Source organism: Peromyscus maniculatus, chromosome 9 (genome assembly GCF_049852395.1).
Source record: "Peromyscus maniculatus bairdii isolate BWxNUB_F1_BW_parent chromosome 9, HU_Pman_BW_mat_3.1, whole genome shotgun sequence".
In the NCBI taxonomy this organism is placed as follows: Eukaryota; Metazoa; Chordata; class Mammalia; order Rodentia; family Cricetidae; genus Peromyscus; species Peromyscus maniculatus.
In genome coordinates, this window is record NC_134860.1 from 118,774,757 (window position 1) to 118,802,114 (window position 27,358).

Below are 27,358 nucleotides of genomic sequence, written 5' to 3' on the forward strand. Positions count from 1 at the left end.
ACAGTGACACACTTCCTCCAACAAGGCCACACCTCCTAACAGTGCCACTCCCTATGGGGGCCATTTTCTTTCAAACTAGGAAACACTAACCTGCTCACAGATGCAGCCCTCAGGAAGGTGGCAGCCGCGCTCCTGCGGGCACCAGAGCAGCCTGCCGGTGACTGCTACCCACTTCCCGACCTGTGGTGCTCTTCTGGGAACTGCAGGGGTTTGGTCCACTGTGTCTTTCAGTGGCTCTGAAGCCTGAATGCCTGGGCAGCAGGCTCAGGCAGGGATAACAACCACAGTGGCCACCAGAAACTCACGCGGCTTCTCCCCTAAGCACGAAGCATGAAGCCTCAGGCGGCTACAGAATAAAGGTCAGCATGCAGAGAAACAAAGACAAGAAGTCACTCACTGGTCGGGACTGCCATCCCAGGAGTCTCACTCCTCGACAAGAGCTGTCTGTTTCTGGGTGGCCATGCCTTGCCTAGCTGGAGGCTAATAAACAGTTTTGGGTTCTCTAACACAAACCCGTGTAAGCAGGGGTGGAGGCGGGTTTGGAATGTATGAGGAAGGTGCAGATCTCTCTGGGACCTCGGGTCACATGCCCATTGTCTACTGAGCTGCCATCCCTTTGGGGAGAGGAAGCCACAGATGAAGCAAAGCCCGTCCTTCCCAAGTCACGTTCTCACCACACACTAGCCCCATCTAGGTCTGTAATCAAAGACGTCACTGTGCCTTCACACTGAAACGTCTTCAAGGACACACCTGTCAGCTCTGAAGAGGAACTCCTTCCAGAAGGAAATACAGATCCAGAACTGAGGGAAACGAGGGAAGGCAAGATGTCCTCATGCCCCTGCAGCCCACCGACAGTCCTGTCTAAAGAGGAGCCGCAGAGGGCTGGTAACTTACTTCTACAGAACTTGGCTTCTGCATTTCAACATAAGCTACTTCCAGCTTACTGGAAATATGTGCCCCACAATGACACCTAGATCCAAGTGCTGTCCTATACTGGTTTGGCTGGAAGCACGAGGAAAAGCCTGTATAGATGCACACTGTAGATTGTTAGGGAGCATTATTTTAAGGTGTGTTACTTTTGTTTATGTTGCATTTATTTAACTCTGTGAAGCTGTGTTACTGTGCCTGTCTAAAACACCTAATGGTCTAATAAAGAGCTGAATGGTCAATGGTGAGGCAGGGGAGAGGATAGGCGGGGCTGGCAGGCAGAGAGAAGATAGAGAAATCTGGAAGGAGAAGAAAAAAAAAAAAAAAAAAAGAAGTAGCCAAAGAGAGAGGACTCCAGGGGCTACCCAGCTACACAGCAAGCCATGGAGTAAGAGTAAGATTTACAGAAGTAATAGAATGGGAAAAGCCCAGAGGCCAAAGATAGACAGGACAATTTAAAGTTAAGAAAAGCTGGCAAGAAACAAGCCAACCAAAGGCCGGGCATTCATAATTAAAAATAAGCCTCCGTGTGTAATTTATTTGGGAGCTAGGTGGCAGGGTCCCAAAATAGTAATAGATAGATAGATAGATAGATAGATAGATAGATAGATAGATAGATAGATAGATAGAAAAGAATTAAAATTAAAAAAAAAATAGATGATCTTCTTCTGGGATCAGGGTTTATAATAATCAATCTTGCCACTAACCTACTAACCTATCTCCACTGACTAACAAGAAAAGTCATTAGTTCCTACTGAAGCAAAGCATCAGAAAGCCAATCTCATAATAAATAAATAACTAAAATAAAGAAAGCTATTGGGGTCCAGCCTCTCGATAGCCTTCACCCAGAGTTCCAGAAGAGACGCTACCGGCGGCAGGTTAATCTGAGGGGTTCCCTAACAAATTTACGTACACGAAACTCTTCAGTCCATACACTTTATTCTTCTGATTCTCTCTTTACCCAGCTTCTTTCCTGCTCTCATACTTAGTTTCTTGCTTGCCCGATTCTCTCTACCTCTTTCTGCTGTTCCCGCTATGTGCTATCTTGATTCCTTCATCTTAGTTCTGCCCCATCTTGGTCTTTCTCATCTCGTTCTTACCCAGCTAGTTCTTCCCTGTCAGGCTCTTCCTCATCTCCCATCTTGTCCTTCTAGTCCTCCATCCAGTTCTCCAATCTAGTCCCCAGTCTCTGAGGTTTGCAGTTATTCACCCCTGCAAGAGCAATGCTCTGGCTAAGGCAAGGTCACCAGGCTAGAATTCGTACAGGGTCATAAAGGCTGACGAGAGTTTTCCTCAGGCACTGACTGTCAGGCTTTCTTTAACAACCCAAAAGGGGAGTGGTTAAAGGAGGAGGTCAACTGAGAGCTAAAACTGGTTAATATGTCAGAAAGAGAATTTACATGCTCAGACTACATTCCTAGAAGTGGTTAGGTAAAACATGAGGCGTCTATAATGTTAGTATAAATATCACTAAGGTTATATAATAAAGGAGGGTCTGAGCTTAATTTGCACAAGATACCAAGCTATGTGCCTGGCCTGGGCGGTGTCTCTGTATGGATGTTTATCTTAATTCGGGAGATCAAGAGGCTGGTCTGAAAAGCTTCTTCTGCGGTCCTTTGACCTTGGAGGCCTGAGAGGTATTTCAGATAAATACACTGTACAAGTTCTTGGAGGCACACATAGCATTACAAGAAAATCACTGCAGGAACTGGCTAATACATATACAAAAGCTAAACATCACCAAGACTCCTTAAGCTTTGGCTTGACCTCTGGAAAAGTCCTTGACCTTCCAGGTAGTAGCTTTTGTCATAGTAGTGAAAGGGAAAAATCAGTAGCCCTCTTGAGAGACGCTACCCCCCACCCCAAGGTATTTGCTGACCAGCAATTTTAGAGCTGACCAGAGATTGAACTTATGGGAAAATAAGGCTGGAACAATAAATCTGAATGTATATATCCTGGACTCAGCAAAAACAGGATATAGGTCTAAGAACTACGTCTCTGTAGATACCCTGTATCCTATTAGCCATTAGTAACCTCACGCTTATAGTTCAGCCAGTAATTTTACAGAACTGCCTCTCCCCAGCCCCCCATCCAATGACATGCAACCCTCTGCACGTAAACCTTTCCCATATAAACCCTTGAAGTGAGTGCTCACAGCGGTCCTCCTCCACCTGCTGTGTCGAGTGTCGGACACGAACCAAGCCTGGGCTTGCTCTGCTATCAATAAACCCCTGTGTGCTTGCATCGGATATCGGTTCTGTGGTCTTGCTCAGGGGTCTTCAGACACAGTAGCTGAATATTCCTGTGGCTTGCAGCATTAAAGTTCAGTACACCATGCCGAGTGCTAATCCATATAACAGCCCAACAGTTTAGAACACAGTTCGGTCACTCAAAACATTCCATGGGGCGGCACAGAGGGAACGATTTTCCTTATGCACCCTTGACACTCATCTCATCCTGCTTTTTCCTTTGGACAACTGTCTTCAGGTTTGCAGCTCCTGCTACCAACAATGTCAAGTAAGAACACTCTCGCACTTGGGACGCAGAGCCAGTAGGGACCACGAGTTCTAGGCTAGACTGAACCACATGTGGCCCATGAGGCCCTGTCTCAAATTTAAAAAGTTTAATTAAAATGTTTCGTATATTCAAAGAGGGTATCACCTACAGATAAATCTTACTTCTCTGAAAAATCAACTCTCAAACATACCAATAAAACTGGGTCCTGTAAATTTTCAAAAGGCAGAAGTTGTAGCTCGAGTTTTTCTCTCCAGTCCTGCCAAGCCCCGACAGTCCCGTAGCCCACTTATAAAATAAACATACAGATGTTTATATTATTTAAACTGCTCAGCCATTAGCTCAGGCCTACCATTGTCTAGCTCTTACTCTTATACTCAGTCCATTTCTGTTAAGCTATATGTCTCCACGTGTTCCGTGGCTTTACCTGCTGTCTTTACATGATGCTCCCTGGACAGCAGGCTGGCATCTCCTCCTCTCTGCCTTCCTGTTCTCTCAATTCTCCTCTCTGCTAGTCCCGCCTATACTTCCTGCCTGGCTACTGGCCAATCAGTGTTTTATTTATCAATCATCCACAGTAAGAAGTCTTCTTGTTACACCTTTTAGAGATGACCAGAAAATAAGTTTGTCAATCTCAGTCCAGAGCTGGCTAGTCTCCATTGTCAGGGACAAAAAACAAACAAACACCATGTTTTTAGGGGCCTGCCCTAGGGTGCAAGGGTGAAAAGGTACTATGCTAGAAGGCAGCACTCTCCCTCCCACCAAGGTGACCAAGACCATCCACAGGTAAGGAGGAGCAAGGCAGTGGAGAGAAGAGAAAGTGCAGAGGTGAGGTCACCTGAGTGCAGAGATGACGTCACCAGAGCAGTAAGACAGAACGTCTCGTAGTGAACTGCCCAGTAATACACTGAAAACTTTCCAGATGAGACGAACTAAGAATCCAACAGAAGCCGGGCAGTGGTGGCTCACGCCTTTAATCCCAGCACTCGGGAGGCAGAGCCGGGAGGATCTCTGTGAGTTTGAGGCCAGCCTGGTCTACAGAGTAAGATCCAGGACAGGCACCAAAACAAGAGAAACCCTGTCTCAAAATACCACAAGAAGGCAGCAGAAATCAAAGTGGCCATGAGCACAGACCCAGTCAAACTGACTTCTAGTGACAGATCAGCATAACAAGATACTGCTTTATCTAAGAGGTTTGGAAAAATTAGAGACTTTCCTTAACATTAATTAAAAAAAAAGCTCAACATCATTAGCCAGGACAGGGTATCATCAGAGCCCAGAGAGAACCCAGCATGGTGGCACACGTCTGGAATCTCAGTGCTTTGTGTGGCGGAGGCAGGAGGATGGTGAGATTGAGAGCACCCTATGTAGACAGACGGACCATTCTGCAGTCACTAGGAGACTATCTAAAACAAAATGAAACAGATGAACAGAAATAAGAACCATAATTCACCATTATAAGCAACCATTTGCAAAATAGTATGGATGGATAGCTTTCCCAAACCAAAAGTTAGCACTCAGGAGGCAAAGACAGGCTGGTCTCTGGAAGTCAAGGACAGCCTGGTCTACACAGCGATCTCCAGGCCAGCCAGAGTCACACAATAGTGAGAGGCTCAAGAGAAAACAACAATAAAGATCTCAAAAGAAAAAAACAACAAAGATCCCAGTTCCTCAGAAAGGCTAACCACAGTGTTGCATATGACCCAACAACTCCACCTTGGGTACAGTCAAGAGACACGGAAACATCATGTCCACAGAACAAATCACAACAAAGGTTCACAGCAACATTATTCACACTCAGAAAGTGGAAACCACCCAAATATCCCTCAAAGTGACAAGTGAAAATGTGATATATACGTGCAATGGAGTGTCAGTCAGTGTTCTGGCTTGGTCCTGTGGCCTTGGAGGTCCCTGCCCCTCCCCCGCCCCCACTGCATGGCTTGTGCAGGAAGGCGTGGCCCTATGGCAACAGCAGTTCCATACCCCACACACACACACACACACACACACACACACACACACACGCACACGCACACGCACACGCACACGCACACACACGCGCGCGCTCACACCCCACATGGCTTGTGCAGGAAGGCGTGGCCCTGGCTGATGGTGCCAGTGGCACTTCTAGCAGGGAACTGGAGGAAGGAAGCTAGTTACTGGGGCTGTGTCCTTGAAAAGAAGGGAAGGGCCCTGTGCCCTCCTCTCTCAGCTTCCTGACAGCCCTGAGGTGTGTTCCTCTGCTCACTACCTACCATGTACAGCTCACTACAGGCTCAAAGGGGCAGAGCTGAGACCCGGGGACCAAACCTGACATGGGAAATGAAAGCAAATCTCCCCCTTTGAAGTCGGTTCTTAGATGCTGCATCACAGCAACTCATTCAGCAATGAAAATGAAATGCACCTGCTACCACCTCACACACTGACTTCTGGCCCTTGGGTGGTCCTATGCACGACACGGTATACAAGACGATCCCAGACTTCCACGCACTAGAAGCCGGAAGCACTGACAACCAGAACCATCTACAGACATTGGTCTCAGACCTCCAGTGAGGGAAGGCCACCGATGCAGTAGTCAGCGGGAACCAACGCACCACACAGAAGAGTGCCACAAGGCTACACTCACATAGCTCACAGAACACCCTCACAGAACAGGGCAAGACTGCGCCACATGGGGACCTGGTGCAGTGACTCCAGTCCCAGTAAATGTCAATCACCTCTCATGCACTCATATTAAAACAGTATCTTACTTCTTCCACACCAATAGAAACATGGTGGGACTCTGTCTTTGGAGCGAGGACGGGAGTGAGAGAGCCTGTGCTTTGCTGAGACTTCCTAGGTGTAGATGTCTGTACAGACAGACATGGAACTGAAACAAGACGCACCCCTGAGTGAGCAGCCGTAATATTGCTAAATACGCTGGAATTGGGACAATACCAGGATTGGCTTTCTGGAAAAAATACCTGGAAAGGTCAGAAGGGAGGAAAGTATCTGCCAGGTTCTAACGGGATCCGTTTTTTTCACATGGCAAGATAAATTGTTCCAGATATAAAAATGTTTCTTAGATTATAATACAATACCTGCAAGGCAGAGTGCACTATGGGTGTTTCCCCTGGAAACTGTCTTAGTTTTTATTGCTATGATAAAACACCATGACCAAAAGCAACTTTGGGGGGAAAGGGTTTATTTCCTCTTACAGCCTGCAGTCCATCATCCAGGGACGTCAGGGCAGGAGCCTGGAGGCAGGGACTGAAGCAGAGGCCTTGAAGGAACACTGCTTACTGGCTTGCTCCTCAAGGCCTCCTCAGCCTGCTTTCTTAGAGCACCCAAGACCACCAGGCCACAGGTGGCACTGTCCATAGTGAGCTGGGCCCTCCCACACCAATCAAGAAAATGCCCGACTGCCACAGGACAATCTGGTAGGGGCATTTTCTCAATTGAAGTTCCCTCTTCCAAAATGGCTCTACCATGTGCCAAGATGACGTAAGACTAGCCAGCACAAACTTTACACACAGGGGCTAACGGTATTCTGTTGTGCTCACTACTCAGAATATCTAAGGTCAAGAAACTGGCCATTCACTATGCTAGAGGAAAAAGCCCAGACCAGAGATGGACAGATACTCCGTCACAGACACTGGCCACTCACACCAGCACCTCTTTCTGTCTCTTTCCTGAAGCGTGAAATGACTGGTTTTCATTTCACCAGAGGAAACTAGTTCCCTACATGGGGCAGGTGGGGAAAAGACAAGTCCAATATAACTGAGTAGTGAACAGGAAGCCTGGGAGTTGGCTCCTCTCTCTCCCTCACCTGCTGGGAGGATAGCGGACATGCAGACCGAGCTTACTTATCAAAAGCAGCCCACAATCTTTCAAACCACGAAGTATGTTTGTAGCAGGAATCTTAAAGAGTCTTATTAATAAAAACAAACCTGGGGCTGGGTATTGGGGTGAATGCTGGAATATCAGAGAAGCAGAACAAGCCACAGCTTCCTCACCTTGCCAATTCCTCAGCTGATCCTGTTTCCTCAGACTGGAAGCCTCTCAGTCCTTATCCAGAATGGATCTCAGCTGAACTGTTTGTTGCTCAGAAGCCTAAAAGCTTAACCAGCTCTAATTCCTGGTCCTCAGGCCTTATATACCTTTCTGCTTCCTGCCATCACTTCCTGGGATTAAAGGCCTGAGTCACCATGCCTGGCTGTTTCCAGTGGCTTTGAACTCACAGAGATCCGGATGGATCTCGGCCTCCCAAGTGATAGGATTAAAGGTGTGTGTGCCACCATTTTCTGGTCTCTATACCTAGTGGCTGTTCTGTTCTCTGGGCCCAGATAAGTTTATTAGGGTGCACAATATTTTGGGGAACACAATATCACCACAGTATGTTCTGCTGGAAGAAACTAGCAAGGAGAAACTCCCTTGGTACTACAAAAACATCAGTCTAGGCTTCAAGGCACCCAAGGCGGCCATCGAGGGCACCTACATACACTGGTAAAGTCTCCATCTGAGGTCAGACCCTGTCTGGTGTCGTGACCAACATGAGGATGCAGAGGACCACTGTCACCAGCTGGGGCTATCTCCATTACATCCAAAGGACAACCGATTTGAGAAGTACCACAAGAACATGTCTGCTCACCTATCCCCATTTCAGGGGTGTACAGATAGCGACATTGTCACTGGGGGCGTGTGCAAGCCCTGAGCTTCAAAGTGCTCACCCAGGCCACCCAGGTTGCTGGCACCAGGGAGCAGTTTCAGAAGTTCTGAGAAGACTCTGGACAACTCCCCAGAACAAGAAAAGTGACTTTTCAACTTACAAAAGAAAAGGAGGACTATGGCTGAGAAAAGCCCTCTAAAGTGAGGTGTGGAATGCACCCGAAACCACGGAGCCTTCACCAGCATAGGTCCTTCCCAGAACTCATCAGAGACCTTTTCAATATTAATTTCTGGTGAATCTTGTGAGTAAAATACCCTAACAATTTTTAGGAACTAGCTTTAAAAAAAAAAAGCTTACAAAGCTCAGTGTAAACCCAGGACCTGAAGCCACAATGAGACAATGACCCCGTGGGGCATGTGTCCTTAATAGTGACACTCTGATAAGAAAGTACACCAAGTAAAGATCTGAAAAGCAAACACTTTTCTTTCGTTTATCAGGGCCCCACACCTGATCTGCTTTAGAACTGGGATGAGGCCAGAGACCAGATAAGTGGTTCTAAAAGGACAGGAGAAACCCCATTTTAGCACATAACAATGAACTTCAGACATGGATTCTGAGTCATGTGGCTGAGATAATATCTGAAACAAAGAAAAAAAATGCTTTCAAGTCACTATTTGCCAAAAACCCTCCATGTGCCAGGCACAGGAAACACAAGCTCCCAAACCCTGCAGAACGGGCAGCCTGAGAGGCCACCTGGTGGAGCACCTGCCAGAGGAGCAGAGAAAAGCCCTGGCCGTGACCATCAGTCAACCCCAGCACAGAGACCTGGCAGGCTGGCGGTCCCCCAAACACAGCAGCAGGCTATGGACTGAGAGGCTGCACGGAGCAGGGCCAGGCGGGGTCCTGCTGCACACCAACCACACTGACCCGCTGCCGTCTGTCACCTGCACAGCATCCCCTGGTCCTGCCCCGCCCACCCCATCCCGTTAGACCTGGCGTACAGTGCTGCTGTGTTGACAGGTTGGTAGAGGCTGTGGCAGAAGGCGGCCTCTGGTGAACAGCCCAGCATGTTTAGTTTCCCCCAAAGTAAACACTGCAACAATAGTGAAATCAGTTTAAATGGAGTGCCATCATCTTTCAGACTTTTCCAGCCTATGTGTCCACTTAAGTGCAGAGCATGGATGCAGCATGCTGCTTCTCCCCTTACACCACTGCGGCCTTACCTATCCATCTAGGCTGCCGCTGGGCAGCGGGCTGCGGCCTTTCCCCTGACACGACTGCTCTAGTTTTCATTTCTACTGTGATAAAACACCCCGACAAAAGAAACTGAGGACAAATGGGTTCCTGAGGCTCACAATCCCAGGTCACAGCTCTCTTGCAAGGCAGTAAGGGCAAGACTGAAGCACCTGGTCACATCCAGTCCAGAGCAGAGCGCGTGTTTTCCCCATTTCACAAATGGGGAAGCAGAATGTTTAAAAAAAAAATCACTAGCAGCCCCACACCAAAAGTGAGTAATGACAAGATCCACGTCCAGTGCCACCTACCTCGAGAAGCCACCACTTTCCGTTCCAAACCCACATAAACGCAGCAACTATGGGCCGCGTCCTTTCTCACCGTAACGGAGAGTAACACTACCGCCTGATGTTCATTTCAACATTTCCAACCTTAGACTGACAACCATCTTGTTCCCACAAGAGCCAAACTCTACCCTCTGCTTCCACAGCAGAGCAGACGTGTCCAGCAGGCGGTCGGAAGAGGGACAGGCCTCGCCTCTGCTGCCTTCCTCGGAAAATGCTCGCGCTTCCACACAGAAGTCCTGGCTTCCACAGAAATCCTGTCGAGATGTTTTTGCACCAGTTCTTAAGTGCTCTAAATCTCCAGTTTTATTCTCTCAGTGAGTGGCCACCTGTCCAGGGGCCTGAACACAAGAATCACCGAGCCTTCTTAGTGGTGAGATGACCCTATGACACCCACCATGAGAGACGGCTTCCATGCAGGGTCAGAACACACTAATACCATGGTTCTCAACCCTGCAATGCTGCAACCCTTTAATACAGTCCATGTTGTGGTGACTCCCGACCATAAAACTATTTTTGTTGGTACTTCGTAACTGTAATTTTACTGGCAGGAATCCTAAAGTAAATATCTACGTTTTCTGATGGTCTTGGGCGACCCATGACAGGGTCGTTCAATTCCAAAGGGGCTGAGAGCCAGTGCACTGACTCAACCTGACCACTGAAGAGCGGGGGAAGGCCGGGGCATCACAGTGTTCCACACTGGCACGGCCGCTTGACTCGGTCATTTCCTCACCAGCATTCTCACACGCTGAGTGTGGACACACCAGCTACTTCAGCTACACAGCTGAGGATGGCAAGAGGCTTTGTGGCTCCTCACAGCCACCCAGGAGTGACTAGTGGTCACCGTCATAAAACACTGAACAGTTTCAACAACAAAGCCCCACTCAAAGAGTTTCTTCTCCGAGAGAGAATGTCAACACCAACTGCTTTTACCAAAAATAAAATCCTGTGAGTGACATTTTCAATGATGATGACGCCACCAAAGCCACGTCCTTTGATGCAAAGGTCAAAGGCTCGCTCGCCCTCTCCCTGCTCTGAAAACCTGCTGTGCTGCCAGCCTTCCGGGTCCGCTCTCCCCACTCGGCCAAGCGCGGCGTAACGGGAGGCAGCGTTATTTTTAAGCCTTACCTTCAGATAGGATCCATAATATTTGGTTACATATGGACTGTCACACTGACTCAGCACTGTGATTTCTTGTTGAATGTCCTCTATCTCATCTTCAGCTTCCTCCAGATCAATGATTTTTATGGCAACCACTTTCTGAGTCCGATTGTCAATGCCTTTGAACACCTCCCCAAAAGAGCCCTTTCCGATCTTCTCCAGCTTGGTAAACAGCTCTTCTGGGTCTGCTTTCAGGTTCTGCGGAGAGAAGGAGGAGACATCAGACTCCCAGGGCCACAGCTGGTTCTTCATTCTACCTACAATGCTGTGTTGACCAGGGCCTTGGAGGGACTGCTGTGCTTCCTGTGACAAGGACCAGTTTTTCAGGGTCAGGATCTACAAGTCCTGGGTCTCATCTACATGTGTAGGTTAAACACAGAGTGTGGCACAAACACGATGCACATTTTGTATAATGAAAACAAAACCTGAAGTGTATACTGAAATGCATCAGAATAGGTAATTAGCTCATTTTAAAACTTGCTCTGGGGCTGGCAATGTATCAGTGGTAGAAAGCCTGCCTAGTATGTGTGAGTCCTGGATTCAGGAGGCAGGGAAGGAAGGGAAGAGGTTAGAAGTTAAATTTGCTCCAAGCAAAAAATCTCTTTTTTTCTCAATCCATCTCCATCGCATCCTAACTCCAGAGGGACAGTTGCTAAAATACAGGTGAATCAGCTCTCACCTAACAGGGAGGGGTAGAAAAACCACAACCTAATTATAACAGACCATTTCAACCCCCGATAAACGCATCCCTACTAGCTGTCATTACAGCTAACCTCTTCACCAGAACAATATCCAGATCCCATTGCCCGCAAATGCTGTTGCCATGAAAGAACTTTTAGAGCACTGAAGCATGAATCAGCCCGAAGGTGCGACTACACACAGCACCCAAGGACAGTCTGACTACACACAGCACCCATGCCCAAGGACAGTCTGACTACACACAGCACCCATGCCCAAGGACAGTCTGGACACTGGGTCTCAACACCCACACAGCCCTGTCCCAGGGTTCTCAGCAGGAGCAGTCACATCTGGAAATTGCCTGAGGGGCTCGGTGTCACAACAGGGGACAGGAGATAGTCTCAGAGCAGGTCATCTGCCCAGGGCAAAATGCCAGTGGCACCCAAACCCTGCAACTCCCAAGGGTGTCAGAAGCCCCCAAAGCCAGTCTGGTAAACACATTTTCTCACAGAAAGAAAAGGCGGCCGGCTGATCCTTAAGTCTATTATTAATCCTTCAAAGAATTTGTACTTGGGGGGGGGGGGGGACTCGGATGGACAGGACAAGAAAGAGAGCAAAGAGGGGCTGAGGAGGAGGCAGGGAAAGACCAGGAAAGAAGGCTGTCTGTGGCAGTGACAGGGTGGGTTAAAGGCACAGGCGTGACAATGACCTTGCTGTCACTGCTGCCAGCCACTCACATGCCTTCAGAGTTGAAGTTCCAAGCACCTGGCTTACTAGGGTTTAACTTGGGAGCCTCGCTGCGCTCCATTGTATGACAAGAACCAGACACTCACAGTCACGGGTGCCCCGTTCTCACACGAGGCAGAGGTACCAGAGTCACATTCAGCTAAGGTAAGTCTGCATGCTGGACGTGGCACACACCATGTGCAGTGCGCCAGAGTCACCACAAGAAAGAAGCGTGGGGAGACGGGCTGTCGCTCACACTCTGCACCGTGGAAAGCCCGGTCACACACTGCTACAGAAACCTCTAGGACTGCAAATGACCTCCTTGTCTCACAGAAAAGCTAAATACATTCCCACTAAGTCCAAGGAGAAAAGCCATTCCCCTTCATCTGCACTTGAAACAACATTCTGTGGTTCAGCTGGGAACGGACAGCAGCCCTGGCCTGGACAGCTGCTGTCTCCAGGCCTGGAACCTGCTCCACTGTCTTCAGACACTCACACGGTTTTCCAAGACCCTTCATTTGCCAAGATAGTCTGAGAAAGCTCTCAGAGCTGAGGGCAATCTCCTCAAGTGGGGGCCGTTTTAGAAACTGGTGGGTAACCCTAAAATTTCCCGTTTTTAAACTTGCCAAGTTTACTAGGTAAGCACTCTTCAAAGTCATTTTTGGGAATATCCCCAAAGAATGCTGGAAAATGCAAGCGGGGGCAGCATCCTGCATCCAGCTCAGCCTGTCCATCTGCTCCCTCCCACATCACACAAGCAGCCAGGAGTACAGACAGACCTGGGTGAGGGACACCCATGTCCCTCCTTCAGCAGAATCACCTCCAGTCAGAGCAGCTGCAGTAACTCCTCTTACCTCCTTCCCTCCAGGATAAAGTGGGGTGGCCTTCCTTTTCTTCGAGGCTAGCGCCAATCTTGGGCCTTTGGAATCCATCCTCCTCTCTGCAAAGCTTCACCAGCAGCAACCCTTTGGACCTTCCACCTATCTGCACTGGCTCCGTGCCCTGGGCAGCACGCTCGGGTTCCTCCCACTTTGGACAGACAAGCAGCACCCCATTCGGGCTCAGCCGTCCTCCCACTTCACACGCTTCTCTGCTGAAGGTCCCTGCCTGTCCTCTGCACCTGCCTGCCCCGTCCACCGCAGGCTGGCTGGGCAACGCTGGTCCCCACTGATACAGTGCCCTCCTGGGAGCCCCATCAGCCACGCCCTCTGCCCCCTTGTAACTTGGCCTCCACAGCCTGCCCTCAGCTCTTCTTCCAGCCCCTGGTGCCAAATGAATCGTCACACTGGCCCTCAATCAAGGAAACCACTCAGATCCCAAGCCAGGTCTTCCAATCTTTCTCTGTTCCTTCTCCCAGGGATGCCAGCCAGTTCCGAGTCCAGGGTGCGGGTCAGTGTTTCCCCCACCCAGCTGAAGAGAATCACCTGGGAAAATCATTAAGCCCAGTGAGGGTTGGGGGAGTTGCATACAATCCACACTTTTTAAGCATCCAGAAGAGTCTAAGAACTGCTCTCCACTGGCGTGGAGACACCAACACCACCTGTCAGCTCCCACTCTGCTTCTAGGACTCCTGAACTCCAGGACACTTTACTTTCTAGAATGATCTCCTCCCACAGACACACAGTGTCACTCACCCTACTGAACTGCCCTCTCACAGCCCTCTTCTTTTGCTCTGTCTTATGTTCCAGATCAAGCTGAGGAAGTTGGGGGCCATGCTCACTCACCCTTCTATCCACAGGCTCGGCACCAAGAGGGGCAATGAAACTGAGAGTCAACAAATGCTCCCTGAGCAGCAACAAAACCTGGTTTCCGTAGACACCAGCAAGAAAGACCCACATTAGAAATCACAAGAATAGCCTCTCTCTGAGACTGTCCTGACACTCTTAGAGAGGACTCCTGAGAACTGGGGGAAAGCCAGCCTGGGCACAGCAACAGCTACAGGCGGCAGCAGCCTGCTAACTGCTCCATCCTCATGCACAACGCCGGTACTTCCTTTTGAGAGGTTTGAAAAATAATAACAACATTACCAATTTACCTAAACCCTACCACCACTGAAGAGGCCAGGGAAGGGCAGGACAATGTTCCTACCTGTGACTCCCACCTGCCCTTGTACACATCGCGGATGATGTCACTTCAGCGGTCCCCTCAGCCAGTTCCTGGACCCCATGAAGTCCCGGCATATGCATGAGGTCATCCCCAGTCCAAGGCCAGCAGAACTGCCCAGCACCTACAGAACCAGAACTGGAACTTGCCCAGCCTGAGTTGTCTGTTCCTCCATGAGACAGCTAAGACAGAGGGAGCTGGAAACCATTAGAGACCATCTCCCACGCCTCGTCTCAAGAGACAACACTCTGTGTCAGACCTTCCTGTCTTGCCACTGATGGCTGAGATGATGGTATCTCAGTTCACAGCTCCCTGAAGAGACAGAAGCTGCAGCCTGATGCAGTCTGCTGCTGCACCACATGGGAAGGGGGAGGCAGGAGCGGAGTGCATTGTGCATGTGTGTGGAACGCGGTCCTCGGCAGCAGGAGGCAAACCAGCAGAGTGCTACCATACACGGCCCCAACAAGGCACCGACCCCAGGGCCACAGCTCCACACGTCTGTGTCTACTGCTCTAGCAAACACTGAGTTGACTGTGACCCCAGACCTGGGCCTGCCTGGGACTGCTTTAAACCCTGTATAGCTCACAAGGTCAAGCCTTAAAGGACCACACAGCTCTCAGCTGAGGCCTCTTCAACACCTCCATCAGCACAAAGAAGCCTGTTCTGACCCACTGGAGCAGCTGCATGTGACAAATCATACCTCCAGAGCACAGACCCTACAACCCTCCAGCTGACCACAGCCACAAACCATAGAGAGTACACATGTGCATCCATACACACCACCCACCCATACACAGAAAGTGGGGGAGGGGAGATATGGTATGGTGGTTTGAATAAGAACAGCCTCCACAGGCTTGCTTATGTCTGAATACTTGGTCTCCAGTTGGTGGAACTGTTTGGGAAGGATCAGGAGGTGTGGCCTTGTTGAAGGAAATGTGTTACTGGGGTGCAGGCTTGAGGTTTCAAAAGACTCCTGCCATTCCCTGTGAGGTTTCGGATGTGTGTTCCTGCCATTATGGACTTTAATCTCCCGGAACTGTAAGCCCAAATAAACACTTGTATAAGCAGCTTGATCGTAGTGTTTGTATCACAGCAACAGAAAAGTAACTAAAACAGAGAGGCGTACTAAATCACTACTGCTAAAGTCACCAAGTTCTGGGATGGCGTGTGGCTCAACAAAACCATGTAGGAGATGAGGGGATGCATCTCAGAACACAGTAGGGAAACGAACATACTGAGGGAGGGGTTTCCTATATGGAGAGGGTGTTTGGCTTCATAAATCCTCCATTTTTCTTTCACCTGGTCTAAGACGGTTTGGAAAGTAGATGTTTTCCCTTTCTTGCTGTCCGTCCAATGGGACACCTCACATCTGCTCAAATACGCCGCTGAGCACTGCCCTGGGCAAGAGGGTCACTGAGGACTGAGAGCAGAGCCCCACGGAGCCTGTTCCCAAGGCCAAGGCCCTGGACCAGGGCAAATCTCGCATACGCTCGTTACCACACGGCTGGTGTCATCCATGCTCAGAAGAGAAGCAATGCTACAGGTGACCCGTCTGAAGAGGGAAGCTCGAGATTGTGATGGCAGAATTTGTCCTCTGAGGAAAACACACCTCCTTGGCAGGGGAGGAAAAAAAAAGACAAGAAAATGCCCTTGGTGAACCACCCCGAGTTTTCTGTATAAAAAGGACTATGCTGGGCTGAGAAGTCACAGCCTGAAGGGAAGCGGAACCTGCTGTAGGAGGCCTGGAGGCCCCGGGGCAGGAGTCGGGGGCAGGAGGCTCAGCCTTCTCTAACACAGAGAAGGTCAAGAGAGAGACACAGGGAACAGACACACAATCCCTCTCCAGAACCAGACGAGGGTAAGAGGACCATGCTGGGTGCTGTGTCCACACGGTGTCTGAGGTCCACTGGGGCTGTGTCCACACGGTGTCTGAGGTCCCCTGGGTGCTGTGTCCACACGGTGTCTGAGGTCCCCTGGGGCTGTGTCCACACGGTGTCTGAGGTCCACACGGTGTCTGAGGTCCACACGGTGTCTGAGGTCCCCTGGGTGCTGTGTCCACACGGTGTCTGAGGTCCCCTGGGTGCTGTGTCCACACGGTGTCTGAGGTCCACACGGTGTCTGAGGTCCCCTGGGTACTGTGTCCACACGGTGTCTGAGGTCCCCTGGGGCTGTGTCCACACGGTGTCTGAGGTCCCCTGGGTGCTGTGTCCACACGGTGTCTGAGGTCCCCTGGGTGCTGTGTCCACACGGTGTCTGAGGTTCCCTGGGTGCTGTGTCCACACGGTGTCTGAGGTCCCCTGGGTGCTGTGTCCACACGGTGTCTGAGGTCCCCTGGGGCTGTGTCCACACGGTGTCTGAGGTCCCCTGGGTGCTGTGTCCACACGGTGTCTGAGGTCCCCTGGGGCTGTGTCCACACGGTGTCTGAGGTCCACTAGGTACTGTGTCCACACGGTGTCTGAGGTCCACTAGGTACTATGTCCACACCGTGTCTGAGGTCGACTGGGGCTGTGTCCACACGGTGTCTGAGGTCCACTCCTCACCTGCACTGCTGCAGTGGGAATCTCCATTCTGTGAGACAGGAAGAACTAATGCTCCGAAAGGCAGTGTCTGTCAGTCCCACAGGTGAGTGCACTGAGCCCTGAGACCCTCACAGGGTACTCCACAGCTATGAGCCTTTGGTTCCTCCTGTAAGAAGGGGCTGGGCAGGCAGAAACAGCAGCAGAGTGTTCGTCCCTCTGGCCCTCTCTCTCACACAACTAAGTGAAGATTACGTGCCTCCCAATCAGGAACCTGACCCGCAGACCTAAGGCATGTGCTAGGCTCTGAATGTATCTGTTGTGGATATCGCTCTGTATGCTATGAATGTGTTGCTCTGATTGGTTAATAAATAAAGTGCTGATTGGCCAGTAGCCAGGCAGGAAGTACAGGCAGGACAAAGAGAGAAGAGAATGCTGGGAACAGGAAGACTGAGTCAGGTGTCGCCAGCCAGGCACAGAGGAAGCAAGATGTAAAAGTACCGGGTAAGCCACAAGCCACGTGGCAACTTATAGATTAATAGAAATGGGTTAATTTAAGATGTAAGAGCTAGATAACAAGAAGCCTGCCACGCCATACAGTTTATAAGTAATGCAAGTCTCTGTGTGTTTACTTGGGTCTGAGCAGCTACAGGAGCCGGGTGGACACAGGAAAACTCCAGCTACATGTATCCCCTGAACCTCATGCTGAAATGTGACTGACCCTTTAACAGTCCTAAGAGCTGGGACCCTTGGGCTCTGTCTTTGTGACTGTGTTGGCCTGCGCTCCTGATGGGGTAGGCTCATGATGAACACATAGATTCAGCCAGATCTCTGTCTCAGCACACTCCTTTTGCCTTTCTGTCGTGTTACAACACAGCAGAAAGGCCCCTGCCAGATGCCCCGCCCCCCTGCCAGATGCCCTGCCCCCCTTACCAGATGCCCTGTCCCCTGCCAGATGCCCTGCCCCTACCAGATGCCCTGGCCCTCTTACCAGATGCCCTGGCCCCCTTACCAGATGCCCTGCCCCCCTTACCAGATGAGATGCCCTGCCCCCCTTACCAGATGCCCTGCCCCCTGCCAGATGCCCTGCCCCCTGCCAGATGCCCTGCCCCCCTGCCAGATGCCCTGCCCCCCTTACCAGATGCCCTGCCCCCCTTACCAGATGAGATGCCCTGCCCCCTGCCAGATGCCCTGCCCCCCTGCCACGCTCTTGGATATCCCAGACTGTGGAAATGACAGAAATGTCTCTATTTCACCAATCTGAGATAATCAGTTAAAGTAACTAATGATGGATGACACTAAAATACTGATTCCTCTAATCACAAAAGCTTCACCAGCTGGCTAAGAGATCTGGGGACGCAGGAGTGAACTGGGAGTGCGGGGAGCGGGTACCTCCCTGCCTGCTTTGTGGCTTCTCCACCTTAACTTTCCCCACCCTTTTCGTCACGACAAACCAGGCTCTCTGTCTCCAACGTTCAGTGTTGTCAAATATTATTTTAAGATGTGTTGGGGCTGGAGATGGCTCAGTGGTTAAGAACATGTATTGTTCTTGCAGTGGACCCAAGTTCAGTTCCCAGCACCCACATCAGGCAGCTTACAACTGCTTGTAACTCCAGACCCAGGGGATGGCCCTAACTTAGATACACACACATATACGGAAAAACACACATGTACACGTAAATAAATAACAGTAAAATATTTTTAAAAGATGTGTTACATTTGTTTATGCTGTGGAACATTTGTTTTAATGGTGAAAAGACATGTTGCATTCTTTTTTGTTTGTTTGTTTGTTTGTTTCAAGACAGGGTTTCTCTGTGTAGCTTTGCGCCTTTCCTGGAACTCACTCTGTAGCCCAGGCTGGCCTTGAACTCACAGAGATCCGCCTGCCTCTGCCTCCCAAGTGCTGGGATTAAAGACGTACGCTACCACTTTTATGTTGCATTTGTTTAACTCTGTGAAGCTGTGTTACTGTGTCTGTCTAAAACACCTGATGGTCTGTGTTGAGCTGAACGGCCAATAGCAAGGCAGGAGGAAGGAACGGCAGGGCTGGCAGGCTGAGAGAAGAAATAGAAGGAGAAATCTTGGAAAAATGATTGAGGAGTTAAGACTCCAGGGGTGAACCACCCAGCTACACAGCAAGCCACGGAAAAAGAAGTAAAGAAAGGAATACCGAAATAGAGAAAGATAAAAACCCAGAGGCAAAAGGTAGATGGGATAATTTAAGTTAAGAAAAGCTGTCTAGAAACAAACCAAGCTAAGGCTAGGCATTCATAAGTAAGAGTCAGTCACCGTGTGTGATTTATTTGGAAGCTGGGCCCCCAAAAGATCAAAGAACCAGAGAGTTTAAAAAAAAAAAAGAAAGAAAGTAAAATAAAAACTCAGTCTAACTTCTGCACCTCTATATACATTCAAACCTTATCTTATTTCTTTTTAATCTGGAACGAGATTTAGAAAAGCTCAAGTTATTTATTATAAAGGTCAGAACCCTTAATAACTAGCCAAAATGAACAGCAAATTGAGTGTTCTGGATCCAAAGCCCGGGTTTGAGCCTGGGCTGAGAATACACCAAACCTTTCCACCAACATGCCCAGCTTCTAGGACCCAATGAAGCCTAGCGAAGGTACCAAAGAGAGCCTGGAGTCAACACCGTCACAGAAGTTCTTCACTGGGTTTAGACAGTGAATGGCTACCTAAAAGCCTGGGATCTCCCTAGAAGAGTCTGCATGGACAACCAGCCAAGTACACAGAATGAGTGCCTCCCACACCACAGTGCACAGGGCCATAGTGCTAGATTGGTGCCTTCACTGCTGAGAAAACCCAGCAGGCTCCAACAAAGACCTGTACCGTTATGGACTTCTAAGGGAAAGGCCTGTGCCGTTGTTATGGACTTTTAAGGTCTCTCTAAATCCAGATGCTCAAAAATGAGCCTTGAAAAAAAAATAAATGGCCAATTCCCACATAAAATGTTTGCCACCCATAACTACATCTCCTTCACTCTTAACTCTGCTTTCTGCCCACACAGAGGAACCTTTTCCTTTGTTCAGTTACTCTGAATGACCAACCACTCACTGTGAAGTTATAAGCCTCCATCAAGACAAGATGGTGATAAACCTGTCTTAGTTACTGTTCTATAGCTGTAGAGACATCACTGTGGTGATATTGTATCCCCCAAAATATTGTGCACTCTAATAAACTTATCTGGGTTCAGAGAACAGAACAGCCACTAGATAGACACAGAGGCCAGAAAATGGTGGCACACACGCCTTTAATCCTATCACTTGGGAGGCAGAGATCCATTCGGATCTCTGTAAATTCAAAGCCACACTGGAAACAGCCAGGCTTGGTGACTCACGCCTTTAATCCCAGGAAGTGATGGCAGGAAGCAGAAAGGTATATAAGGCGTGAGGGCCAGGAACTAGAGCTGGTTAAGATTTTAGGCTTTTGAGGGGCTGCAGAGATGGCTCAGCAGTTAGGAGCACTGGCTGCTCTTCCAGAGGTCCTGAGTTCAATTCCCAGCACCCACATGGTGGCTCACAGCCATCTGTAATGAGATCTGGCGCCCTCTTCTGGCCTGCAGGCAAACATGCACCCAGAACACTGTATACACAATAAATAAATAATTAAAAAAAAAAAAAAAAAAAGATTTTAGGCTTTTGAGCAGCAACAGCAACAGTTCAGCTGAGATCCATTTGGATGAGGACTCGAGGCTTCCAGTCTGAGGAAACAGGATCAGCTGAGGAATTGAGGGAGGTGAGGAAGCTGTGGCTTGTTCTGCTTCTCTGATCTTCCAGCGTTCACCCCAATACCTGGCTTCAGGTTTGATTTTATTAATAAGAACTTTTAAGATTGATGCTACATCTGATGCCTAACGTTCGTGGTACAAATTCTCTAAAAAGTTGCCTGCCTGTGACCTTGTGGGCCCCAGCTCAGACTCAAGCCATACTGTTGGTTGTGGTGGTACACGCCCATAGGATTTACTGAAGGAGGCAGAGGCAGGCCTAGGAGGCTTGCTAAGGAGAAGCTTCGGCCGGGGCTGAACCACAAACAGTGGTGGGATCATGGAGGCAGCGGCTGCTTCTCATCATGTTGGTGACTGCAGTGATGCTGCTACCTGGGACGAAGGGTTTACTGCTGCTGGTTCAGAGAAGAATTGCCAGGACCATCGTGTTACAAGAAAGAATCGGCAAAGGTCAGTTTGGAAAAGTTTGGCATGACAAATGGTGGGAAGAAATTACTGTGAAAATTTTCTGTTCTAGGGAAGAATGTTCATGGTTCCAAGAGACAGACATTTATCAGACTATGATTGCTCCAAACCACAGAGGCACGGGGGGTGGGGGGGGGAGGAAGGGAGGAAGGGAGGGAGGGAGGGAGGGAGGGAGGGAGGGAGGGAGGGAGGGAGGGAGGAAGGAAGGAAGGAAGGAAGGAAGGAAGGAAGGAAGGAAGGAAGGAAGGAAGGAAGGAAGGAAAGAAGGAAAGAAAAGAGAAAAAAGAAAAAAGAAAAAGAAAAAATTTCTGCAGGGAACCATGGCCATGTCTAACAGCAACTTTGAAATCTTCAAAAGGATGACGGGACCCCACAAAAATGATTCCACATGGACTATGGTAAAGCCATTAAGCTGATTAACACCACGGAAAGATTGACTTTGGACTTTGGACTATAAACTGCTCAGGACAATTTCGAGATGGCTAGCTGAGATGATCCAGATTCACAGACTACTAGAGCCAGGACTTGAGATAGCCCTGCACTTTCCTATTATGTACAGACTGGACAAATGATACAACTAACTCTCTCAGGACTTGACAATTAACCCCAAAATTTTCTTTTCAGGATTGTCCCCAGAAAGCAGGAAGTAATTTTAAGAAAACTACACCCATATTCCCAAGAGGTAGGGTGGGTGTTTTTTGGCCATTCAATGGCTTATGGATAACTGTCATTGTTTATGATGGTTGGTTACAAGTTGTTAATTGTTAATGGTCAGGAAAAAAGCTAAACAAGGAGATTTAGATTCAGAGCTTTTGTTTAAAGAAAAAGAAAAAAGAGAATATAGATATGAGGTAGATCATTGAATCTACTCCGAGAAAAAAAAGATAAAGAAATAATAGGATAAATGGGTAGGTCATTGAATCTACTCAAAAAAGAAAAAAGGGGAAAATATAAAAATGACAAAAGGTAGATTATTGAATCTATTATGAAAAGAAAAAAGAGAATATGGATATGATAAGACATAAAGGGAGATTACTGAATCTACTTTTAAAAAGAACCTACTTGTTTTAAATAGGATAATGTGCAACCTAATAAACTTATCTGGGGCAAGAGGACAGAACAGCCACTAGATAGACATAGAGGCCAGAAAATGGTGGCACACACACCTTTAATCCTATCACTTGGGAGGCAGAGATCCATCTGGATCTCTGTGAGTTCAAAGCCACACTGGAAACAGCCAGGAATGGTGACTCACGCCTTTAATCCCAGGGAGTGATGGCAGAAAGCAGAAAGGTATATAAGGCGTAAGGACCAGGAACTAGAGCTGGTTAAGCTTTTAGGCTTTGGAGCAGTTCAGCTGAGATCCATTCTGGATGAGGATTCAGAGGCTTCCAGTCTTAGGAAACAGGATCAGCTAAGGAACTGTCGAGGTGAGGTGGCTGTGGATTGTTCTGCTTCTCTGATCTTCCAGCATTCACCCCAAGATCTGGCTCCAGGTTTGATTTTATTAATAAGAACTTTTAAGATTTGTGCTACACATCACGACCAAGACAACTTATAAAGGAGGGCATCCAACTGGGCGCTGGCTTACAGCCTTACTGGGTTAGTCCACAGGCATCATGATGGGCAGATGGGGGAGCAGGCAGCAGGCATGGCACTGGAGCAGTAGCTCAGAGCTCACATCGTCTTGGAAAGGTGGAGGCAAAGTGGGGGACTGGGGCTGGCATGGGCTTTTGAAACCTGAGAGCCCATGGGGTCCCAGTGACAGACCTCCTCCAACAAGGCCACACCTCCTAGTCCTTCATGAACAGCCCATCAACTGGAAACCAAACATTCAATTATTCAAATCATTTATTATTATAACAAATCCTAAAAGAACGTTAGTAAAAACTATAAAAACAAAGTTGCACAGACTGGCTTTTATACACGTCAGAGGTTGCCTCTTCTTCATAAGCCTGAACAGAGACACGGAGATGGCAGACAGGCTAGCTCAGGCGATTCCGAACATGAGAGCTGGTATCAGACCCACTTCCACTTGCCAAGTATGTAATGGGATGGCCTGCTGGGATCCGGATGTGGTTCAACGCAAACCCAGCACACGCGAGGCCCTGGCAGCTAGTGCAGGTCCTGGAGTAGAATGCAGCTGGCAGCCAATCTCTGCCCCAATGGCAAACAGCTGGCACTCTGCTGCTGGACTAGGGTGCCCTGTAGGTTAGATAGAAACTACACTCTCAGGAGGGGACGATTTCAATTTGTGCATAAAAGTCCAGGAGCAGCTCAACATCTACCCAGGAAGGTGACTAGATTTCAAATAAATGAGAAAGACCACTTGAAAGCATTTCTCTAGTATATACTCATCCTGTGCTCTCTGGGAAAGCAAATAGTGGGTATTTCTGTTCCATCTCTGCCTACCTCCCCTCCCCCTCCCCCCCCCCCCCACACAGGCAGCAATAGAAAGCAGAACCTGACCTCTCAGTATAGACTGGTGGGCGGGCAACACCTACTAGCCACCTAGGGCTTCTGAGGCCTCTGAGGAGAAAATGAAGTGTGCAGTGTCCTACCATACTCTAAGAGTTACAGAAAGAAAGCCTTCTGGGTCCAGGCTTCTATAGCACTTACTACTTCAGATCCCTTAAGAGAATTCATTAAAACAGTTCTGTAACGACTTAAGTACTCTGCGTTTTAAACCTGAATAGCTCTGACCATTTGCAGTCCTCGCCGGCTCTTGGAATGACCTCTGCTCTGTAGGCTAAGCTTCCCCCCAGTGTCCCCATGAAAACAAAGCCCCTGCCTAGGTCTGGTGCACTAATGGTTTGGCTGTGTCACATGACCACCCCTACCACAATGCGGTGCTCTCCTGGTCTGGGCCAAGGAGGTGGGTTGGTAACAGGCATGGCAATCTGCTCCTCAGAACTTGGCAAGCATCCCTCATCCAGAGAGCTCACTCCTCCTGCAGATGAACTGGGTCAACTCATCCAGCCTGGCCCAGTCCTACCAAGAGACCCCTGTGCGAGCTTGTTCCTCAGTATATCCCAGACTGCCAATCCCACTCATGACTACCACCACTCCCTAAAACCAGAAACCCTCTCCCCATCTAAAACTATGACCACCATTCTTCTAAAATGTTTCTCCAAACCTTCCTTCATCTTTACCACAGCCGCCTCCAACTAACTACTTCAGAGCCTTCCTAAGAGCTCCCCGCTTGTCTTCCTTCGCTGAGTAAGGCAGTGAAGGCTGAAGTTCCAGCTTGAGGAACCCCCAACTCCTTTCTAATCATTCCACTCACCCTCTTGCCACCCAATTTAACACTGTGCACAAGTACCAGCAGTTACACACTGTATGACTTGATTTGTAGAAAACCCTCCACATAACAAGAGCTGGAGATCAGAGAGAGCCATGTTTTCTGGGGTAAGAGGTGATGAGACTGGTACCAGATGAACCTCTGCAGTAGTGAAATAGTTCTTTAGCCTGAATGAGTGATGTGCACTCCAATCTACATGATTTACCTCACAGAAAACATGCAGCCCAAAATGCATGCAAACGCTAGTGAAATTCCAACTGAAGTCTGTGCCCAAGCCTATACAGTAGGACCACCATTAATGTCCTGGCTCCCACAATGCACTACGTCAGATATCCCTGGAGACAGATTCAGCGAGCTTCTAACTTCTCAGTCACCTGGAACAAGTGTGTTAAGGGAGCAAGCTTGCCTTGGTCCAGAAGAAATCTTGTCCAGAGCAAAGTCTGATGCAAGCCTGTGGTAGAGGCAATGTGGCCCTGTGCCTGCCATCTCAAAGACAGTGTGGATCCCAACAAACTCCACAACAGCAAGTGAGCTTCTCATCACAGCAGCACTCAGGCCAACGGGCTCAATAGAGGGAGGCACGGGCATCACAATGAACACACAACACACCACACACATACACACACACACACACACACACACACGCACGCACGCGCACGCACACGCACGCACACGCATGCACACACACTGCACACACACATACACACACACTGCATACACACATGCACACACACTGCATGGGTTCAACACAGCGGGGCTATTTCCTTAGGCTGAACTTTTTCCAGTTGAACTTCATATTACTTTTCTAATCTTTAATACAATTATTATTCTCATGGGTAACAAATCTTCAAGCTAATTGGCAAGCAAAAGAAATTCCAGGGATCCCATCTCGGCGGATTAAGCTGCACGTTACGGATTAAGCTGCACGTTAATCTAGCGGGTCTCCGTGGGGACAGTAGTCCTGGTAGTTTGTACAAGTGGAGTCTGTCAACCTGAAGCTCCCTCACTTTGCCAAGGTTAAAGTTCAATCACAGTTTCCCCACAAGATGTCCTTTCTATAAACTCAAGACATATATACACAGAAAGTCAACACAAAGCTTATACATCAAAAAAGGCCTAATAAAAGTCACATGTCCTTTTCTTGGGAATTCCCAGACAAATCTGCTGCCACCATAAATCCCTGCAATCCCCTAACACGCAGCTCCAACCAGCAAAGCCAGTCTCGGCCTCCTGGCTGCCCTGAGAAGCTTCACCTCCGGCAAGAGCTCACCTGTGAGGGCACTGTCACGCTGTACAGTGACACCCCCCAGTGAGTCCCCATGTCCAAGGGAGCAGACTGCCCCAGACATGTCTGACAGGACTTTGAGCTCCTGGCTGCACTTGATGAAGCGTCTACAGCTAGGACTTCGGTTTTCACACCCTCCCTGAGCCAGGCCACCATGGGCTCCTGCAAGCAAGTGGGTTTGTGTGGTTCCTCCTACTCGGGACCCTCATCCTCAAAGGTGCTAATGCATGAGTGGGCTCGTGTGGACATCACCACCACCTCACAGTGCCTGCCACCTCCTCCACGGTTGTCTATCTCTGTCAGAAGTGCACTGAAACCAACAGCCACAGGACATTCCCAAGGGCTTGTGGGGACTCTGCTCTGGACAACAGAGGTGACCTCACAAGCAGTCCTCCCTGCTAGGTAGAGGTTCTCCACCTGGGCTGCCTTTAAATGCCCTGTGTCTCAGCCTGGACAACTGGATCTCAACCTCGGGGAGGTGAACACAGCATCACCATGAGGTTATGTCTGGGAAGATTGCAGGGTGGGGCCCTAGAGCACACAGCATCCAGTTCAGCAGATCGACTTAACCTCGGCACAGTCCACACCAGTCAAACACCTACAGAGCTTTCAGCCCAGCGGGATCCCGGGACTTATGAAAAGGGCCCACTGACTGACCGTAGGGCGGGACATGACTGGCAGCTCCATTCCCATCTTGCAGACCCACCTGCAGTTTCAGCTCAGCCCATACCCAGTGTTGTGATTTAAATAAGAAATCCATGTGGGTGGCATCATCCACAGTGGGCTGGGCCCTCACACATCAATCACTAATCAAGAAAATGTCCTATGGACTTGCCTAGAAGCTAGTCTAATGGAGGCATTTTCTCAGTTGATATTCTCTCTTCCCAGATGACTCTAGTTTATGTCAGATTGAAAAGAGGAGGGAAAAAAAAAAAAGAAAAAAGAAAAAAAAAAAAACCACCACCAGCACAGTCTTTATCTTTAGCAAAATGGCTCAAGGAAGCTCACAGAATCGGCCATCGTCTTCAGCCATAAACATTCTCTCAAAGAAAGTGGCATTGCTAAGTTAGCTGACAAAGGATCACTATTAAAGGAGACCTACACTGCAGGTTCACACGGAAATAAATGTGCCTCCTTCCCTTCAGTGACCTCACTCTTGTCAGCCACAGCTCTTCACCTAAACCCCTTTAAACATACCCGACCTGTCTCACACAATTCTGCTTTCATAAACTCAGCTCCTAGCACCAACATCAGGTAGTTCACAACCATTTATAGCTCTAGCTACTGGGGGGGGGGGGGGGGGGGGGGCGCTAGACACTCGTGTGCACATACCCACATGCAGACATACACATCTACACATGATTTAAAAAAAAATTAAAAGAACAACAAAGTAAATTCAGCTTTAAAAAGCATTATAAATAAGGGGGAAATTGGGTATGGTGGTGTATGTCTTTAAATCCCAGCACTTTGGAAGCAGAAGATGCAGATCTGTCTTCATTAGAGAGTTCCAAGTTCAGGCTAACCTGATCTTCATTAGAGTTCCAAACTAGCCAGGGAAACAAAATAAGACCCTGTCTTAAAGGAGGGGAAAAACACAACACAGAAAGTATACTGTGTAAAAAAAAAAAAAGACACAATACAGAAAGTAGGCCCTGTTCCTAGCCTCGGTATCTCCGTCTCTGTCCTCAACCCCCACCCCCATTACCCTAGGGAGAGCG

General features: G+C 48.9%; 1 protein-coding gene across 2 annotated transcripts in view; it reads right to left on the reverse strand.

The window, feature by feature from the left end:
- Stk24 (serine/threonine kinase 24) overlaps window positions 1-27,358 on the reverse strand; it is a 103,069-nt gene that overhangs the window by 37,619 nt on the left and 38,092 nt on the right. Inside the window, exons 1-2 of one of the 2 annotated variants that reach the window (XM_015997481.2) lie at window positions 13,086-13,178; window positions 10,795-11,025 (exon numbers count right to left, since the gene is read on the reverse strand). In XM_015997481.2, coding sequence (XP_015852967.1) covers window positions 10,795-11,025; window positions 13,086-13,163 — 309 coding nt within the window. In that variant the 5' untranslated portion in view covers window positions 13,164-13,178. Of the gene's footprint in view, window positions 1-10,794; window positions 11,026-13,085; window positions 13,179-27,358 lie in introns of those variants that run through there. The other variant, XM_006978764.4, reaches the window with a different exon arrangement.